The sequence below is a fragment of the Gastrolobium bilobum genome, unplaced genomic scaffold (assembly GCF_033153095.1).
Source record: "Gastrolobium bilobum isolate Gb01-03AN ecotype WA unplaced genomic scaffold, APGP_CSIRO_Gbil_v1 utg16824, whole genome shotgun sequence".
In the NCBI taxonomy this organism is placed as follows: Eukaryota; Viridiplantae; Streptophyta; class Magnoliopsida; order Fabales; family Fabaceae; genus Gastrolobium; species Gastrolobium bilobum.
Window position 1 is genome coordinate 155,025 of NW_026899360.1, and position 20,543 is coordinate 175,567.

Genomic DNA, 20,543 nt, shown 5'->3' on the forward strand with positions numbered 1-20,543 from the left:
ATTAAAACTCAATTACTTAAGTGGCCCAAAGCCAAGTTTTATTTTATTTCGTATCATAGATAGATGGGCCGATCAGAACTGAGCCCTAACCCGATTTGGGTAGGGGTATATGACGGCAGAGTAGGAAACTTTTATTCATCTTGTAATTTTCGAATTGGAGGATCAAAACATTTTCTCTGAAGCGTTCTTCGCGTTCTTCGTCTTTTCTTCTTCTTCTTTTTATTTATTTTAATTTTTAATCATGTTTATCCTAGCCATGCTAGGCTAAAACCCTTTGATCAACCTAAGGGGAAGGGATTCCATGGATCTGTCTAGAGGATTCGCGATCACTCTCTAATCAGATTCGTTTCTTTACCCTAACTCAGATCGATATCGTGCGATTGTGGATATTCGATCTGAGATTCGCGATTGCGATTATGGGAAAAGAATGATCATCAGATTTGATGATCAGATTGTTCTCAATTGAAAATAAGGATTCTGATTCAATTGAGGTTAATCACGAATTTGGTAATTTTTATCCAATGAAAGACATCCTAGGAACCCTAACCTTAGGTTGGTTAATTTTTAATTACGAGCTTTTAATCTCAATTTTTATATTCTGTCTTTTAATTATTCAACCAAAATCTAAAACCCCCCTTTTATTTTTCTGTTTTCAAAAAACGATTTTTACCCAAACAATTTCCTTGAGAGACGACTTAGGGTTTCCACTTTACTGTAAATTTTCTGAACCCTAATTAAAAAAATAATTTTTAATTTGCGCGAGTTCGACAGCTCGTGTTACAAGTATACCGATCGCACAAGTAATACAGTGATAAGAAAAGTATCGTCTCCACAGGGATTGAGATCGAATATCAAATAATTGTCCTTTTAAGATGGGAGGAATTCAAATAGGTGTGTGAAAATTGTTGTTGATTTGAGTAAAAATAAGAACTAAACGTAAAGACTTATTTTTGGCTTTTTGTTTATGAGAAATAAAACAGAGAGTGGTTTTGTAAAAATATGAGAAGGCATTGTAGCTAGAGTGCACTCACCAAATGATTCCCGCTTCTTACTCTTGATTGATTTACAATATTCATTTATATAATTACTCAGATAAATTATTATCTAAAATTATTCAGTAGTTAAGCCCCAATTCCTTGCAAGATTAACCCTTTAAGCCCAATTGGATCCCCAATTCCTTGCAATGTTCCTCATGACATTAAGCAATGAACCCAATAATTTAAGCATTTGCAATTAAATATACATCTATTCTAATAAATATATAAACTGTTATCCTACCCCCTTTCGAGATCAAAACCCCAATATTCTTATTTAGGGTTCTAACCCTCAAACAATCACCAACTATTAGATTGATCAATTCTAATAAAGAAGATATAAATTACGCACAAGGTAGAGATGATGATAATTATATAAACGAAGAATTATAAATCAATCCGTTGTAACAAGGGTTCACATAAGGTTCGTGACCCTAGCTACAATAAAAAGAACTTAGCCAACCATTATCATGACTGACATAGCAATATTCAACATCAACTAGAAAATAGAAGAATGGAAGAACAAAGATGAACAAGAAGATCCCTTGGAAGCTCTCTCTCTGAAGCACGACCGTTCTCTGGTATCAGGATACCTAACTCTGTTAGAAGCATCCTATTTATACGCCTTTTTTCGTTCTTCCAAAATTACCCTTCAGACTCATGGTTTTTCTTTTCTCGCAAACCGGCGCGGGTTGGCGCCAGTGTGGCGCCAACTTGCGCCATAGTTCTGTCACTTAAAAAAAACGTCCTGAAAAGTTCGCAAACCGGCGCGGGTTAGCGCCAGTGTGGTGCCAACTTGCCCCGACTCTCTGCCATTTGTACCAACGCGGTCTTGTGACATTCGTACACCGGCGCGGGTCTGCACCGTAGTGGCGCCAGTCCGCGCCAACTTGTTGGAAATAGTACCGAGGAGCACCCGTGTGGAGTCGCATCAACTAGCTTTTTTACAATTTTGTAGTTTTCACTTCTTCTACCTATATAAACACAACCAATAGGTGAGAAATATCATTGACATGGAAAGAATCAATATAGTAAGCAAATATGTATATAAATTGCTCTTTTATGACTCAATTCTTATCAATTTCAACTTAGAAAACTACATCTGCCAGCGGCACATCACTATACACCAAAATAACGTCGTTTCATTTAAATTGACACATAGTTGTGTCTTTGAAAATGACAATTTTTTCTTTCTTTTTTTTGATCTATTTTATTTTTAGGGCTTCACCTTCTCTCCTCAATAAAAAGCACAATAAATAATTAATAGGCATGATTTTTGTAATTCTTATAAATTCAAAAATTAATATCATATGATATAATAATTGATTTTAACATAATTCATAAAATAGTATGATACTAAAATAGGATTTCGAGTTGTTACTAAATATTAATAAATATTTGAATTTTTTGGTCAGAAATGGAAAAATAATAATGAATTCTCGAATTGTAATTGATGATAATACATTTAAGGAAAAAATATTTATCTTTTTAAAGGACTATCATTTTAGTTAAAACTATTATTTTTTATTTAATATTTAAATTAAAAAATCTTCTACTTTTGTCCACCATGATTTCTATTTATCTCATTATAAAACATAATAATTTTTACTAAAATGACACAATTTTATATCCCTCAAAACAAACATTAATTGATGCCAAAAGCGCATAGAAAAAAAGTAGCCAAACTGAAAGTTAAGATTGACAAAACCTCTGGTTCTCAATTTTTATAAACATAATAACAAAATATTCAACTCTTAGAATAATGATCATAAACATCATTTTATAGATTAATTACCAATTGATTCAAAATTCAAAATTCAAAAATCTTAAATATAAGAAAAATCCCTAACATAAATATAACGATAACTAACTTTCAAAAATAAATAATTATAATTAAATCATTCAAAACATATCCCAGATCTTAGATCTCAAATCATGTCAAATGTGTTGCTTTCATTTTCTTGTCAAACAAATCAAAATTATATTTGTTGATTTATTAGGACTTGGATTTAATCGTAATTTATTATATTTCAAACCACTTCTTCTTTCAACAATTGGGCCATACTCATCAGGCCACAACTCCGATTGACTCTGAACTTCTTGAATCAATGGTTGAACTATGTGCAATAGGCCAACTTAAGTGCATTATTCTCCCCTGCTAGGAAAAGATTCACCCTCAAATCTTCTTTATCTCCATTGATATCAATCTATATAGGTAAAAACTCAATGGAGCATTATTTTTCTATTAGATATTCGACATCATATTATCCATCAGATTTATCACACACTAGATTATTATCATAAACTTAATTTTGTTCATAAGACGAATAATCATCATAAATGAGATAATCATCATAAACTGTGTGTTATGATGGCAGACATTAAAGTTAGGAATGTTGATTTGCATCCCAATATCTTGAAAAGTGAACTGAATTTCAGGTCATACTTCCCAATTTTGTCCCTAGTTTAGAATCCCCAAGGGATTGTCGTCCTCTTCTTCGTCACCAGATGCGTCCTCTAATTCTATTCTTTCTTTAGATTGAATGCACAACTTTGTCCATGCAAGTCGCCGCTCCAAATGTTGGATTTTCATACTCAGCGCCTCCATAAGTTGTCGCTTAAAATTTTGGATTTTCTTGGTATGGGACCTCACGAGTTGTCGCTCCAAATCTTTAATTTTCTTGCTCTGCACCCGCACAAATAGTTGCTCCATAAATTAGATTTTCATACTCTCCGTATCCACAAGTTGTCGCTTTAAATTCTGGATTCTTCTTTGAGCTCTTCATTTTCTATGTGACGCCAATCTATCTGACGCGGTTGTCTGTCTTCTTTAGGAACGATCCACGTCCTTTGCCTTCACGACTCCACCATCGATGGCCTCTACAATTCTGTTTAGCCATTGGTTGAAGGCAACCTAGTGCTGTAATATTCCAAATATATAACCATATTTTAATAAAGCATTTGCTTTTATTTTACTATAAGAAATAATAATAATAAATAAAATAATTTAATATTCAAATAATTAAACAATGATAATTTAATAAATAATAATTAAGAAGAAAAAAAATAAAAAAAATACATATTAAGCAAAATGACATTTTTAGCTAGTGACACTGATCCAACACTAATGGGTCAGTAAACTAAATAGTGGGGGACGCCCTACTCTGACTTAGAGCTCGGTCACGTATTAGTCACAACCAGCGCCCTCTTTAGCTTGGGTAAATAGTAAAGAACTACAGAGATTTACTTTGATTTATCTATTTATCTGATTATACATTTATTTAATATTAATTGTTTTTTAGAAATATTGCAATCGGTTCATCGCTTCGTAACTAGTCCGATTTGGGCGGGTCTAGGACAAAGGCTTTAAACCCCTTCCAAAGGTATGTTCATTTTAATTAAGGGGTATTTTCCATATACTTTTACGGTTGAAAATGTTATAGTTCGAAAATACTCAAGATTACTGGGAATATTTTTCACATGTATATTTTAATTGTTATCTAACTTATCCAGATTAGTACGTAATGGATTGGATGTATCTCTGTGTAACATGATGTGAAATGCTTATCTTGATATATGAAGACCATACCCAGACCTGCCTCTACTCGTTTACTTAGCTATGTAACTGAAGACCTTTTTTTGTAGTTTTTCTACATTTTCCATCCTTTTGAACATAGATATTGATGTAGGAGTATTTTGGGCCCGCGAGCCGCTAAGTTTAATTGTAGTTTTGTTGGACTACCTATATGAGATATCCTAGTGGACTGCAATTCTTTATGAATATAAACTATGATGTGAAGGAATTAATTATTAGACTATTTTATTTTATTGGTCTATAAACAAATGGAAGATGTTAGAAATGCTCTGATACCAAATGATGCCAAAAGTGCATAGAAAATGTGGTTAAACAGAAAGTTAAGATTGATAAAAGAGTAACCATTCGATTCTCAATTTCTATTAACAAAATAAAAAAATATTCAACTCCTAGAATAAGGGTCATAAGCACCCTTTTATAGACTAATTACAAATTGATTCAAAAATCTAAAATCTAAAATCCAAAAAATAAGGAAAATTCCTAACATGAATACAACGGTAACAAACTTCCAAAAATAAATAAATAATTATAATTAAATCATTTACAATACATCCCAAATCTTAAATATCAAATCATGCCAAATGTGTTGCTTTTCTTTTCTTACCAAACAAATCATAATCATATCTATTGCTTTATTGGGACTTAGATTTAATCATAATTTGTTATATTTCAAATCATTGTTTCTTTCAACAATTGGGCCACAACTCTGGTTGACTCTAAACTTCTTAAATCAATGGTTGAGCCATGTGCAATAGGCCAACTGTAAGTGCATCGTTAATCCCTAAATTTGATGTGTTTAAATTTGCAAGGATTCTAAAATTTGTGTCTATTAATTATTGTTACTGTCAATTTTCAGTTAATAATTATATTTTTATAATTTTAATAATAATTTAATTATTATTAGTGATGAACTAAAAAATATGTGTTAAGAGATAGATTTACGGTTAAACTGTTGATTTTTGTGTGCCACGTTTCAACATCAGATGAATCACACCTAAGAAAGGCATGAATGCCACATGGGTTACGCACAATTTAGACGTGAATGAGTGCAATAGATCCATAAATTAATTCAAAACAACTATATTTTTATCATTAGTTATTAAAATAATAATATTTTAATTTTTTTTGCCTAACATCATTATGTGGCACGATCTCGTTAGCTACGCATGAGAGATGTGCACAACTCACTTGGTTGCGTAAAGTTGCAATTGCTTACTCCTTTTGTGCGCAACTTTTGATTTAATGGAATATGTTATTCTACCTACTCTTATTCTGCCTACCTTTGCATACCCTTTCAACACTGTTAGATTACAATCTCATCCAACGATGGATATCTATGGAATAAAATAAACATTTTTTATTCTTTCTCTCTCCTCACTTCCTCCCACACCCTTTCTCTCTCCTCCCCTTTCTCTCTATACCAAGACATACCATTGATTCATTAGCTAAAAGATCTTAGCTAAAAGTATATGTACATTGATTTATTATTCCCTTAAATATGACTAATAATTACAATCCTATCACAGGTTAAGATAAAAGAATGGCGTAGGCTTCGATGATCAACTTACAACATCTCGTAAGTCGATTTTATATATTCACTATTTAATTGCAAATAATTCAGCCATCGCAGTAGACGCGATACCCAAATAACCACAACAACTTATTAATTCCCTGAATCTGTCCGCCAAAAAAGCATTAGAGTATTTTTCTAGTTTCCTCCCACATACTCGATCAAAGAAAAAATGAAAAATACATATCATTGATGACTATCATTTGAAAAAAAGCAAACTGTTTCCCCTTCCCATATTCGTAGACATTCATTTTCAAATAAAAAACAAATATCTTAATACTATGCAAATAGATGTCCCTGATCTGATCCTGATTTCCATGAATTTTACAAGGATCGCATTGAAAGATTTTTCATCAGGCTGATTTTTCAAAGCTATCCCTAATTGGATAATTTTATTTTTCTCTTATAATATAAATCACAAGCATAGAGATAGAGTTGTGGACAGTGAGGAGGAAGTGATTTTTTTCGAATGATGATCGTCGATAATATGTGTTTTTTGTTCTTTCTTTAATCGAGTATGTGTTTTTCATTTTGGAGGAGGTGATTTTCATTCCCAAAATTATCTGGTCGTCGATATAGAGAAAGGGGAGGAGAGAGAAAGAGTTTGGGAGGAAGTGAGAAGAAATAAAGAAGAAAAAATGTTTATTATCAAAAAAAAAAAAAAAGAAGAAATGTTTATTTTATTCCATAGATATCCACCGTTGGATGAGATTGTAATCTAACAATGTTGAAAGGGTTAGGCAAAGGTAGGCAGAATAAGAGTAGGTAGAATAACCTATCCCAAATTATAATAGGGAAAAATATTTCTGCAGTTACTGCAGATAAGTTATCTGCATTTATTTCAAAAACGACGTCGTTTTGGTATTGAAATCTTAAAAACATATAAACATAAAGATTATTATAACCCTGAAATAAATTAAAATTATAAAAATACCATGATTTTCATCTCAAAACGACGCCGTATTGGGCTTACTTCAGATAACTTATTTGCAATAACTGCAGAAAAAGCGAACCCATTATAATATCTTAATTTTTTTTTTCCAAATTTATATTACTCTAATCATTTTGCGGAGTAATATTTATTTTTAACTTTATATAGTTTAATTTGAGGATGATATAAAATTAAATAAAATACATGACTTCTTGTTTACCAAAAAAGAATAAAAAATACATGACTTCTAAAATAAACAAAATATTTTACAATGATATGAAATTTATCAAGTTATTATTTTCATTTATTATCTATATACTCTTATTCGATATAAAAGCTCGTGTTTAGACAAGAGCATTAAAAGTTTGAGTAAGTTATATTAGATTATGTGTTTAATTCTCACTTATATCAAAAAAAAAAAAAAAAACAAGAGCATTAAAATACACCTATTAACATAAAAGAAAATCTTTTTCTTATGATGTTCAAAATAAGTTACCTTATATTACCGAAACAAAATTTTAAGTGAGATTCATAAATAATTGAAGAGAAAAAAAAAAAACAGAGGTGAGAACCTATGTTATAAAACCCTAGAATGATTAATTTTAAAATAAAAAGGTATTATTATCAGATTAAAAAAAGAAGAAAAAAAAGGAGGAAAATATATCGAGAGAATAAGGTGAGGACGGAGGATGGTTCCACAGTTGGACCACTGGGCTGCATTGTATCTGAGACCTGCGTGGTAGATCCGCACCGATGCTGTTTCTTTAAATTTAAAAATATAAAAAACACTAACTCTAAGCCTGAGCGAGACCCTTTCTAAAATCAAGATACGAAAAATCGTGTTAGGTCGGTCAGGTACGAAATTCTCGAATTCTGATTCTTATCTCATGGTTACAACATCAACATGCCCACCTGGATTTCAACGTTATTCCATTTTGTTATCTTTGTTTTTTGCAACACCATTTGTTCGACCTCCTTGTACTCCATTGCTTTGCTTTATCTGAATTTCTTCTTCTCACCCTACAATATTAGGGAAAATAGCATATTTTTCTAACTATAAACTCTGTATGATTGTGTATTTGTTTTCTCTTTACCCTCACACTAATTATCTGCATCGACAAGCTTTTAGTTCTGGGTTTTGCATCTTTCATAGGATTTATCATTTATCCAATTAGGTTGCTTGATCGATTAAATTTCGCATTTTACTTATATTATAAAGGATTTTGCTGCTATTGTAGCTCTCTGAAACTCTGAAGTTTGATAAATATATTACCTTCTATTATCCGATCAATCTAACTGGGGAGAAAGATGTTTTGTATTGATTCTGGATATGATCATGTGAATCACCATTATGCTGGCAACTGGTAATTTTGTTCTCATGATGATTTTTATGCTCAATTGTTTTACAGCTCTGGTTTTAGGTCATTTCATATCAAGTCTTTAAATTGTCTCAGATATATGCATAGGCTTGTAAAAAAATACCTGGAAATGTCATTCAATTATTAAACGGAGGTGATCTCTTGTATGCCAAATTAAGATTGAATGAATGTGTGTTGTTTAAACAAATTGGGATTAAAATCATATTGCCTTTGTTGGTGTTGGCTCACAAAAAACTATGGCTTTGTTCTCCTTTTAGTTTACTTGTTTGTTGTTGTTGGTGTTGTTTAAGGTGGTGTTTTTACTTGCTTGATCTTGATCTTAAGCTAGTAGATTTTCTTTCTCTGTGCTTAGAAAGGCATTGTGTGCTATATATGATCAATATGGGAATTGAATGTGATATAATAAAGATAAAGACAAACTTTTGTATATAGACTGTGGCTGTTGTTTGCTTATCTCATTTATCAGGTATTTGCTAGAGTTGCTTCTTCATTTAGCATTTTATTCTGATCGAATACCTTTATTTATAGCAGCATGCTAACAAGATTGTTTGCTTCAGTTATTACTCCCTATAACATGAGGTGACTTGGAGATGGCAGAGTTACCCGGATATGTACGTTCCTGTTTGAACACAGGGAAGCTTGCTTTTTTGGCAATTTTGGTCGCTGGAGGAATCGTCTTGCAAATTTTGGTCGGTATCGTCTTCTTGTTCTTGATTTATCATAAATAGATGACATCTTATCGGTGAAAATGTCACTGTTTACTTACATCTGTGTTATGTGCCAGGCATGTGCCTTGTATAATAATTGGTGGCCGTTGCTAAGTGGTGAGACAAAGCATAATTGAAATTTGAATCCAGTATACTATATATTTATTTCTTTTCATTAACGGGATTGTTATCTAACGAATACATCCCCTTGGTTGTTATTACATCCTCGTGTTTTGTCTCTTGCAGCGATAACTTATGTGGTTCTTCCAATGCCTTTGCTGTTCTTTGCGGGGTCTGATGGTTCTTCTATATTTTCTGAATCTGATAATAGGTAAAGCTTATGTTTTAGCCTAAACTAAAAAGTAAGATCATTCAACTTTTATCGTACAACTTGTTAAATAAGTTTGATCTTCATTAAAGTAAGATCTGAATTGTATCAGAAAAGAAAAAGAAAAAGAAAAATGCAAAATCCTATACCAAGATGAGGGATTAATCATTCAACATTTTGTTTTGTGGTCCGATGAATGATGGAGCAGCTGGGTGGATTTAGCCAAGTTCTTGACCGGAGCCTCAACTGTAGGAAGCATTGCCATTCCGTGCATATTAAAGCATTCCGGGGTTATTGGTTGGGGAGCCTTTGCAATGGAACTCTCTTCCTTCTTTGTGTTTGTATTAGCCATAATGTGTTACATGTGGATGAGTGATGAAGATGATTACAGTACGCTATGAGATGAGAGTTTGGTGGTTCTTGCTTCGTAAGTGTAAAAATGGATTTATTCCTTTTGTACTTTTACAATAGCCGCGGCAAAATTTCGTGACCAAATTACAAAAAAGATCCATGAAGAGCTTGGTGTTTATTATTATTATTTTTATTAAAGTAAAGGCGTTAAAGAGATATGCCTATACCTGTTAGATGAATTAAGTCGCTGGAACGCTAGAACGCTAGTTTCTATCGAAGTTTTGATCACTTTGATCAATATGCCTATACTTGTTAGATGAATTAAGTAAGTTTGATCTTCATAATTTTAAGCTTTCCCTTAAGGGAGGGGAAGGAAGCGAGCACCTGCGGCTTGGTCCGGGAACTGGCAGCATTGGTGGGGGGATTTCTTTGGTATATGATAAGAGGCCTCCTATAGTAAGAGTTTATACTAGGAAGGGTTGCAGGATGTGTAAATCAGATGCTGGAATGGGATGCAGTTAAATGTACAATTATATGCAGTTATAACAGTCCAGTTATTATTGGCTTATTGCAGTTATATAGGAATATTAAATAGGCAGTTAATGATAGGCAATTATATGTAGGGAAAAGTGTTTGTCATTTTAAATGACATAACATTGTCCTTTTAAGAGAGAGACAGACACAGAATTTTTTATTATTTAAATTTTAAATTAAAAAAAAAACATTCACTTTCTCTCTCTCATAATTTTTATTTTTCTGTGTCTATTTCTCTCTTAAAATGACATAACTTATGTCATTTAACATGACAAACTCCAAACGCTTACATGTAATTACAGCAGTGCAGTTAACTATGACAGTTACGAAGAAATGTTAAATAGTAGGAGTAACCAGAAAGTAGTCAGTTAGACAGATTTTAAGTGTGCGAGTGGGAGAGACCAGTAGCCTCTCAAATGCTCTGACTGGATGTATAGATGTATAGCTTAATACTGTATATTTCATGTAACACGTTTACTTCATAATTTTGCTCCCTATATCTTCTAGTCTAACAAATTTAGTAAACCATACATCCGGAGGATTTGAGAGGTTATTTGTCTCTCTCACTTACACTTGAAATCTGTCTAACTGACTACTTTCTGCTTCTGGTTACTTATTTAATGGGAGTGAATATTTTCATGTTACATAAAACATGACATAGTAATATGGAAAGAGAAACAAAATATATTGAAATAAGTAATTATAAAATTATCATAAGTAATTTACCTTTGAATAATTGTAATTTTTCCACTTAATTATGTCATGTTTTATTTAATATAAGAGGATTCATTTCCCTCTTTAATATTCCTACATAATTGCCATGATTAACACCAATGTCATCTTGAAGAGGGGCATAAGATCTTAATCCTGGACTCGTCCTGCACTCAAGATTAGTTTATAATAGGCTCAAAGAGCCGAAGCATGTGAGGATATCAGGAGAACTTATTCGCCACAAAGAAATAATTAAGTTTGATATTTTTTTTTAAAAAAAAAACTGCCATGATTAACTGCACTGGTGCAACTACATATAATTGCTTATCATGAACTGCCTATATTTATATTTTTTTTAGTAATTTAATTAACTGCCTATTTAATATTCCTATATAACTGCTTGTTGCATCAGATTTGCAACCCTTCCTAGTATAAACTCTTATTAGGGGTGTTCACGATCTAAATTAAATCGGTTTTGGAAGTAAAAATTATCTGATCCAATCCCTTCGGTTTAATCATATAATCATCTATTCGGTTTGAATTTTTTTTAAATCTGATATGATCCAATCCAATTTTATTCGGTTTGGATTGGATCGGTTTTCGATTTTTTGAAAAACCTAAGATTTGTATGATGATTATTTGGCAAATAACATATCTTTTATATGAAAGTTTGTATGATGATTATTGTACAATCTAGAAGCCTTGTACAACAAAAAGTTAAATTATCATCTTTTACTTTCAACAAAAAAATTATAATATGGTTGTCTGAGATACGAAGTACCCAACTTTTTATCCTGTAGAGGAGCTGCTGTACAACAATAGCCTATGTAATAAAAATATATTATGTATCTTACAAAAAAAAACATAACATAGATCAAGTACAATCCACTTTCTCCAACATGATGGGTTAATGAGTCTTGAATTTAGAATTTTGCTATATGATTTTTAGACTATGATTGGGGAAAGACCCAAATAGGTAGATGATAAGGTTGAAAAATAATTGGATCGGTTTGGATTTGTTCGGTTTTCATCAATCCATCCAAAAATCGATCCAATCCAATTAAATTTTACGATTTTTTTTCGATTTTTGATTTTTCGATTTTCAATTTTTCAATTCGGTCACCGTGATTTGAATCAATTTGGATCGGTTAATGAACACTCCTAATTCTCTTACTATAGGAGGCCTCCCATCGGTATACCAGGAAGGTGATATAGTGTTGATACAGCGCTCAGAGTCTCGTATGTTTTGTTGCATTTAAAATTTTCAAATCTTAAGGGGGCGTTTGTTTCGGGAGTTTGATAAAGTTTCTTGGGGAAGTGATTCGTGGATTGTCATAACTCCACGTTTGGTTCACTGGATTCATGAAATTTATCCATCTTTCGTTGTTCCCCATGTTTCGACAATTACATGTGATTTTTTTGAAAAACACTATTGAAGATTGCTTGTTCGAAGGTCGTATTTTGTCTGAAATCCGGAGAAGTCAAAAAGTGGTATAATTCGGTGATAACATCTTACTCCCCATGTTTCTGCGGTTGTTTTCTCCATATTTCTGGTCAATGGAACACAGTTTGAAAAGAAAGTCCCCAGAAAACGGATTCAATAGCTTTTCTCTGGATGATCTTAATGAAGATCTCTTTGAAAGGGTACTTTCATGGTTACCAACTTCCACATTTTTCCGCCTTACTTCTGTGAGTAAAAGATGGAAATCAGCTGCTGCTTCTTTGAGTTTCAAGCTTGCTTGCTCACACATGCCATCAGAAGTTGGCGTCCTGTTGCAGCCTCTGGTGGCCTTATTTGCTATAGAAGGATGGTAGAGGATATCCGTGGAACCACACACGTAGACAACGTGGGAGAGAGATGACAAACGAAAACAAAGACAAAGACGATGTCAATATTGCCGTTGAGTCAATTGAATATAATTTGAATAAGCGTTCAATAAGTTGTAAAAATAAAGGGTTATTTTATAATTTTACTAAATTTACCCGTCAATATTTTATCTTAACCAAACACACGTTCAAAAATTTTACTCAATTTTTTTTATAAAATTTTGTCCAACCAAACAACATTTTTTAAACTTTTCTATATATATCACTTTCCTTACAAATCCCTAATAATTATATTTCCCTAGTATTCAAAAAATCTCTCCTGAACTAAACGCCCCTTGAGAAATGTTGTGTTTGGTCTTTCCCGGATAAATGAAACTGATTTTAAGCGTGAGACTCATAAAATTTTACCCCCCCAAAAAAAAAACTTTAATTATATTTTTCAAAAATGATTTCACTTCATTCAAGTAAAATCAATTCTTTTAATTTATTTTTTAAAATATCATTTCCAAATGAAAACAATTTTTTAACATCAATTTTATTAAAATCTAAACCAATTCAATTAAAAGTTAAAGCAAATCGAGTTCCAGTGCTCAGTCCTGTAGTGCACTTGCAGCGCTGACAATGCCAAATTTCCGATCTATATCGAAGATTATCTTCTCCCCTTTTCAAAAAAACCAATTACAATATCATTTGTAGTCATGTTTGTGATCACAATAATGATATTTGCGTATCACCTTATCGAGATCATTCTCTGAAGCCTAATGGTCCAAAAAATTCATCATAGTCGATGACGGCATACCCTATGAAATAAGGAGAAAGATTAGGTCGAACATCTAAATCTAAACACCCGCTATTGCCACCATATGGTTCAATATGCCAATCACAGGAATGTCACGAACTTGCATTCTAGAATATAACTACAGCATGGTTTCCCAACAAGGAGTTCTTTTGATCATGGCAGCAAATCTCACTAAACTAAAATTTGAGAACGAACTGGATAGTTTATGTTCTGAGGAGTGAGGACAAACATGAAGAGAAATAAATAACTGACAACATATGGAAAACCTATATAGCAGTTTCTTCACTTCTTCCTAAAGTAAACTTGTGCAAAACATTTTTTTAAGTTACTGGGAGAAGTAACCATTCAGCAACTAAAGTATATCACTAACGATGATGAACGGTGATTCCCAGCTCTAAAAACCAGAGACATAAATAATGAAAAGATAAAAGGCATACATGATTAGTAAAATCTATTAAAGCCATTGAATGAATGAATAATTCTAATGACTAACCTCAAGATTCACATCACGACATCCACAAACTAACCATCAATTTTGTTCCCCATTTAAAGCACAATCCATTGGTCTCCCCCCTGAACGGGGATTAAGAACAAGGTGGCCGGAACAGATTGTGTAGGAATTCCTATTCACACCCAAAAAAGAAGAAGTAGAATCCACTGTTCTTCACAAAGCCAAACTATTATCACTGATTGATCCTAATGCTAGACATAATAGTTCGTGAATTTTTTATTTTTTATTTTTTATTTTTTTCAAAAGGAGTTGGGGGGAAGGTCATCGGATAATTGAGATATAACTATATAACAAAAATGAGAAATGTCGATGGAACAATCTTAGAACCAGACAGTGATAGTGAGATACCACGAATAAATGGAGCATAAAGCAACAGAACACAAACAATACATAGATACCTGGCGCACTAAGATTAACATAACATAACATAACATCACGGTCATAGTCATAGTATTCGGGGGATGCATCAATGTCACAGCTCACCATACTGAACACAAGCAGATACATTAAAACATGAGAAATAGCCCAAATTTTGTTTCATTTATACCAAAAAGTGCATCAGTTTTGTTCATTTAAGGCAGAGGGTTGGGAAAGTAAAGCAGAGCAAGCTAGTCTCAGAAGACGACGCGAAACTGGGGCGCGTTGGACCCAATCGCGGGAAGAATCTCCCAGCGGCATGGCTGGAGGTCTTCTGAGACAGGGCAATAGCCAGCGAGTGTGACCTTGTCGTTGGAAGCGCCGAATTCGAAAACGGAGACGTTGGTGTTTGGGGGTCGGGGAACCTCCATAGCGCCGTTCATCCCAGGGACCTCAGCGCCAGCGGTGGTGGGTTTGGCCGTGGCATTGGTGTTCTTAATTTGCGACTTTGCTTCAGATTCAGGTTGGGATTTCTTCCCCTTCCACCATGAAAGCAGACCCATGTTCACTTCACTGTTCAGGTAAAGATTATGTCTAAGCTAGGGATTTGGAATACAAAACCATCTTTGCTTTAGGCAAATGACTTCATTGCCCTTTCACTTTTTTTTTGGTGAGTATGGGCCATAGGCCCAGAACAAGAAAAAAAAATGACACTAAGAAACTGTTTTAAATGAGATAGGATGTTGGAATAACTAATCGGAGTTATTATCAATATTATTATCAATTACTTTTATTATTAAATTGATTATATTTATTCAATAATTATATTTATTTTTATTTTTATATAGTTATAATTTTTTATTTCACGTTAAATACAAAAAATCATAATTACATAAAAATATAAATAAATATAAAATATTAAATATAAAAAAAATAAATATAACCATGAGTTGGATTAAAATAATCCATCTAACCGTAGTAAGTCTCCCCAGTTGTTAGAGTATCATATCCTTTTTAAATTATTAATTTTAATATATTTATGTGAATTTCAAATGGTAGATAGCATTGAGAAGATCTAGTTTTTGAGTAGTAGAAATCTCTATCCCTTTCTTTACCCTTAAGCCATGAATGAAGAACAACAGTCTCTGCTTCTCAACTCATCTTCTCGACGCTTCTTGTCCCCTCAAGGTTTTGTTCTTTTCGCGCTTCTGTCTTGGTATTTTATAGTGATAGTAATACTATGATGATGTTTTTTGACGTTTGGATGTTTTGCAGGAGTGAAGGTGTCTTACGGCACGGCCGGTTTCAGAGGCGATGCATCAATTCTGGCATCGACGGTGTATAGGGTTGGAATCCTGGCAGCTCTCAGATCGCTAAAGACCCAGTCGGTGATCGGCATCATGATCACCGCCTCACATAACAAAGTCTCCGACAACGGTGTCAAAATCGCTGACCCAAATGGAGGCATGCTCTCTCAGCATTGGGAGCCCTTCGCTGACGCCCTAGCCAACGCCCCTTCTCCCCAACAACTCATCCAGGTTGTGGTAACCACAAAAATAATGCCTTTTAAGTCACCACTCATGTTTAAGCTTATGCTTTTTAAGCAAGACAGGCCAAACAGACAGTTGCATTACCATTGATGTTCTGTTGTGTTGATTTTCTGAGGTGCTTCAGCATCACTCACAAATAACACCCAATTGATTGTGGTTCTATTTTACTCACAGTTGGTAAATGAGTTTGTCGAGAAAGAAATGATCCCATTGGATGGGGTAAGGCCAGCCGAAGTGCTTTTGGGGAGAGACACGAGGCCAAGCGGTGATGCTTTGCTTGAAGCTGCTAGACTAGTATGGGAACCATAAGCAATATTGAGCTTCTACCATCTTTTATTGTTGTTTTCTCTTTCGCCAATTTTAATCACATTTATTTAATTGGATAAATGAAGGGGGTCACTTCAATTGTTGGAGCTGTTGCCACGGACATGGGGATTTTGACAACTCCTCAACTTCATTGGATGGTTCGTGCTAGAAATAAGGGCATGAAAGCCTCAGAGCAGGATTATTTTGAACAGCTTTCGAGCTCATTCAGGTTAGTCCAATCCAGTCCAGATATTGTTGTGTTAGATGGACGTAACTCTGTGATGTTATTGATATTAAAATCATCACTGAACACATCCTTTTAGGATCATTATGTGATTGGATCAGGTGCTTAATGGATTTGATCCCAACTGAAAAAAGTAAGTTCAATGGGATGGATGACAAATTGGTTGTGGATGGAGCTAATGGTGTTGGTGGACTAAAACTTAAAGTTTTAGAGAAATTGTTGAGTGTTTTGGTTATTGAGGTTCGGAATAGCAGTGAAGATGATGGTGTTCTGAATGACGGAGTTGGTGCTGATTATGTGCAGAAAGAGAAGTTTGTTCCACGTGGCTTTGGTTCTAAAGATGCAGGGATGAGGTTAGTATGTTCATCGTCTGATGCTAAAAATGAAGTTGGCATCATAAGTATGTTGCTCGGGTTGTTATACCAAATACCAATGTGAAGTGTATATCTATATCCCTTGAATTTTCCATTAAAACAATTGAGATTATCTTTTTAACTAGAGATTGTAAATGGTTTAATCAATCTACAATCTACATTGTTACTGCAAGTGATTCGTACTAAAAAAAAAAAAGTATTTCCAACAATACTTGAAGAAATGAAAGGCTTATCATTTATTGAATCTTTCAAATTCATACCCGAGGACTGACGCTTGCAGACATGATCATTGAAAATAATTTCACTTAAAAAAATAATAAACAAAAACCTTTTGACTTAAAAAGACTAGGTTTCTATGCAACAAGTCATCTGATTTTATTTTATTTTTTTACTGGTAGGGGTGTTGGCAAAAGTGGGTGGGTTAGGGAAAGTTACAGGGTGGTCTTACAAAAAGCTAGATAACTTGGCCCTTCCATTTGATTTAGTAGATGTATTCTTTTAGCATTGCTGTAATGGTGTTTTATTGTCCTTACTAATGGAGCTAGTTCTAGTTTGCAGGTGTGCTAGTTTGGATGGAGATGCTGATCGGCTTGTTTATTTTTCTGTACCACCTGAAAGCAGTGGTATGATCGATCTTGTTGATGGGGACAAGATGCTATCCTTGTTTGCCCTATTCATCAGGGAGCAACTAAGCTTTCTTGATGAGAAAGAAGACATAAAAAACTACCACCAAGCCCGTCTTGGAGTTGTACAGACTGCTTATGCAAATGGAGCATCTACTAATTACCTCAAACAATTGGGACTTGAAGTCAATTTTACTCCAACTGGAGTGAAATACCTGCACGAAAAAGCTGCTGAGTATGATATTGGCATCTATTTTGAGGCAAATGGCCATGGAACTGTCTTATTTTCAGAATCTTTCATAAGGTGGTTAGAGGCCAGAACCAACAAGCTTTCTTCAGGATCCCAAGGTTTAATTAGTGTTTTTTTGACTATTCTCACTTCGCTTATAAGATTCAACTGCAGAACAGAACATAAATCGTTTGGTTGTTGGTTTCAGGTTCAGAAGTGGAAAAGGCTGCTTTGAGATTACTGGCAGTCAGTAAGTTGATAAACCAAGCTGTTGGAGATGCTTTGAGTGGATTGCTCTTGGTGGAAGTCATATTACATCAGATGGGATGGTCAATTCATAGATGGAATGAGCTTTATCATGATCTACCCAGCAGGCAGCTCAAGGTCAGTTATTATTATCATTATCTTTTCTGTAACTAGAATTGTTGTACAACTTGTACTGCTGTCAGAAGCTTCATCCGGACCATAAATATATAATCATGATATTTTCCTGTTTAAGATATAATTTCTTTGTATGATGAAGTACATAACTTCAGTTATAATTCTGTGGCCCTGCAATACCTGAAATTTTAATCATAGTTATTACCTTAATATCCTATGTTCTTTGCTTTAGGTTCAATGGCAAAGTTGGAACTAATTAGTGGCTAATTCTAGTGCAAGATTTGGTGTAATGAACAATGAATTTTGCTAATTCCAGTTTTTTTTTTTTTTTTTGCTTCAAATCATTTTCTGTAATTGTTAGAATGACAGTTTGATTTGCTTAATGGCTCAACATATGTTCTTACAACTGTTTAAATTTAGCTTGAAAGCCTTTGTTTTAACATGGATTAGGTTCGATTCATGCCTTCTTATAATTTTCTGTCTCAGTTGCTAACATTTGCAATCTGGTGGCCATGCTTTTAACCCAAAATTTTACATTTCACCTTGGTTGTGAAGTTATTATTCAATGTAAATCTTTTAATCTGCCCTCCCATATTTATTGTTGTTATTAATGTTATTGCATGTAATTTGCCTAGTAGCCAACGGCTTAATCATGTGTCTACTTTTGATATATATGCGACAATGCCTCTTGTATCAATATATTTATTTATACTAATTACCTTCTTTTATTCTGAAATGAATGCTTGCTTTTTTTTTTCTTAACTGTCAGGTTAAAGTTGCCGATAGAACTGCAGTGATTACAGCAAATGCAGAAACTGTGGTTGTGAGCCCCCCTGGTCTACAAGATGCCATCAATGCAGAAACTGGTATCTTTGCTCTTTCTCTTTTTTGCCATGATATGTATGTTTGAGTTACCAATGTGTTTTACCAACTTTCACATTGATGTCAAGTTTCTAAGATTGGTGAAAAAAAAAAGATGAAGAAATGGTAGAATAGGACCACTTATTGTGACTTTGAGGTCAGTTGCATTTCTCCCCACTAATTGAAGGAGCGAGGGAGGCTAGTGCCATTTGTCCATACCAATTTTGCAAGATTTGTTTGAGGCTTGTTTTTACATATGCGTGTGTGTATATATATATATATATTGCGTTGTTTTACTCAAAGCACTGGCATTATTCTTAGTTCCATTATTGGTTGCATGCTTTTATCTGCGAAACAAACAAGCAATTGTTGCTTCCTTTTTCCCCAAAAAAGGAAGGGAAAGCAGAGTGAGAGAGGGAGGGAAGGAAGCCAAAAGAGTAGGAAAATGAATTTTACCATCAGCAATTCCAGAAAAGGTGGTACCTCATAGTTCATTAGATTATATTACTGGTACTGTTATGCAGTCCAAGTGGCTTGGCAAAATTGCATGAGGATGAGAATATTAGTCAGCTTCATCTATCCATTAATACCTTTTAGTACGAAGATTAAACTTGTTTGAGGATTTCAATTTACTAATATTGCAGCTTGGTTTGGTACTTATTTCTCTTGTGGGTTTACAGCTAAGTACCCTCAAGGTCGATGCTTTGTGCGACCATCTGGCACTGAGGATGTTGTTCGTGTATATGCCGAGGCATCCACTCAGGAAGCAGCAGATACCCTAGCTAACTGTGTGGCTAAACTTGTGGACCAATTCTTAGGGTGCAGCAGCTCTTGACATACCTTCTCCTTCTGTGTTTTCCTTTTTTTTTCCAGCTAATAAGATTCATCAGAACAGAACGAACTTGGCTTTGAAGTTCTCTAACCATCGAGATTTTCCAATAAAGTTTCTCCTGGTGGTTGGTCTTTACATTATTTGCTTGTCCAACAAGTGTATTCTGAATTTGGCTAGAATCCATCATTGTTCAAATGTACTTCTATACATGAACATCTTAAAATTAAGGTTATAGTTAGAAGATTTTATTCGTGAAATCACCAATATCTGGAATGATTCTGATTCGAATGCTTCTGCTAGTCTCAACTCCCGAGCAGGACGGATCCATAAAACATCATATTGAGAGGGCTAAACTTATGTTAGTTTAGATATTTAAATAAAGATGCATTTGGCAAACCGGGTTGAATTCTCCCATCAATTATGCTTGTATTGTCATATGTAAATTTATTTTTCTAATATATTATTTTTACTAAATTTATACGAGTAGTTGAAGGGATGCGTTTATGGTC

The 20,543-nt window shown here is 33.8% G+C and overlaps 3 protein-coding genes across 4 annotated transcripts; 2 read left to right on the forward strand and 1 right to left on the reverse strand.

Annotated features, from left to right (window-relative positions):
- Positions 1–7,857: 7,857 nt before the first annotated feature.
- Positions 7,858–10,305, forward strand: LOC133289934 (vacuolar protein sorting-associated protein 55 homolog). Of its 2 annotated transcripts, none has more exons than XM_061487970.1 (5): positions 7,858–7,985; positions 9,067–9,198; positions 9,294–9,333; positions 9,463–9,547; positions 9,753–10,303. In XM_061487970.1, the coding sequence occupies exons 2-5, from the start codon at positions 9,100–9,102 to the stop codon at positions 9,943–9,945; spliced, it is 417 nt and encodes a 138-aa protein (XP_061343954.1). In that variant the 5' UTR covers positions 7,858–7,985; positions 9,067–9,099; the 3' UTR covers positions 9,946–10,303. The 2 variants fall into 2 exon arrangements, with proteins under 2 accessions (XP_061343954.1, XP_061343953.1); XM_061487969.1 differs by lacking the exon at positions 7,858–7,985 and adding an exon at positions 8,053–8,494 and having other exon boundaries at positions 9,753–10,305.
- Positions 10,306–14,541: 4,236 nt separating this feature from the next.
- On the reverse strand, positions 14,542–15,256 carry LOC133289949 (uncharacterized). Its single transcript, XM_061487998.1, has one exon. The coding sequence runs from the start codon at positions 15,195–15,197 to the stop codon at positions 14,892–14,894; it is 306 nt and encodes a 101-aa protein (XP_061343982.1). The 5' UTR covers positions 15,198–15,256; the 3' UTR covers positions 14,542–14,891.
- Positions 15,257–15,622: 366 nt separating this feature from the next.
- Positions 15,623–20,441, forward strand: LOC133289918 (phosphoacetylglucosamine mutase). The gene is made up of 9 exons (XM_061487946.1): positions 15,623–15,822; positions 15,910–16,172; positions 16,359–16,478; positions 16,577–16,719; positions 16,836–17,087; positions 17,667–18,079; positions 18,169–18,344; positions 19,111–19,207; positions 19,883–20,441. Exons 1-9 carry the CDS (start codon positions 15,759–15,761, stop codon positions 20,035–20,037), a joined length of 1,683 nt encoding a protein of 560 aa, XP_061343930.1. The 5' UTR covers positions 15,623–15,758; the 3' UTR covers positions 20,038–20,441.
- The last annotated feature ends 102 nt before the right edge of the window (positions 20,442–20,543 follow it).

Excerpts from the sequence above, each read along its gene's own strand:
- LOC133289949 (XM_061487998.1), bottom strand. The coding sequence starts at position 15,197 with ATGGGTCTGCTTTCATGGTGGAAGGGGAAGAAATCCCAACCTGAATCT.
- LOC133289918 (XM_061487946.1), top strand. The coding sequence starts at position 15,759 with ATGAATGAAGAACAACAGTCTCTGCTTCTCAACTCATCTTCTCGACGC. Across the intron at positions 16,173-16,358 it reads CTCCCCAACAACTCATCCAG|TTGGTAAATGAGTTTGTCGA; the intron begins GTTGTGGTAACC and ends TTTTACTCACAG. Across the intron at positions 18,080-18,168 it reads GCTTTCTTCAGGATCCCAAG|GTTCAGAAGTGGAAAAGGCT; the intron begins GTTTAATTAGTG and ends TGTTGGTTTCAG.
- LOC133289934 (XM_061487970.1), top strand. The coding sequence starts at position 9,100 with ATGGCAGAGTTACCCGGATATGTACGTTCCTGTTTGAACACAGGGAAG. Across the intron at positions 9,199-9,293 it reads GAATCGTCTTGCAAATTTTG|GCATGTGCCTTGTATAATAA; the intron begins GTCGGTATCGTC and ends GTTATGTGCCAG. Across the intron at positions 9,334-9,462 it reads TTGGTGGCCGTTGCTAAGTG|CGATAACTTATGTGGTTCTT; the intron begins GTGAGACAAAGC and ends TGTCTCTTGCAG.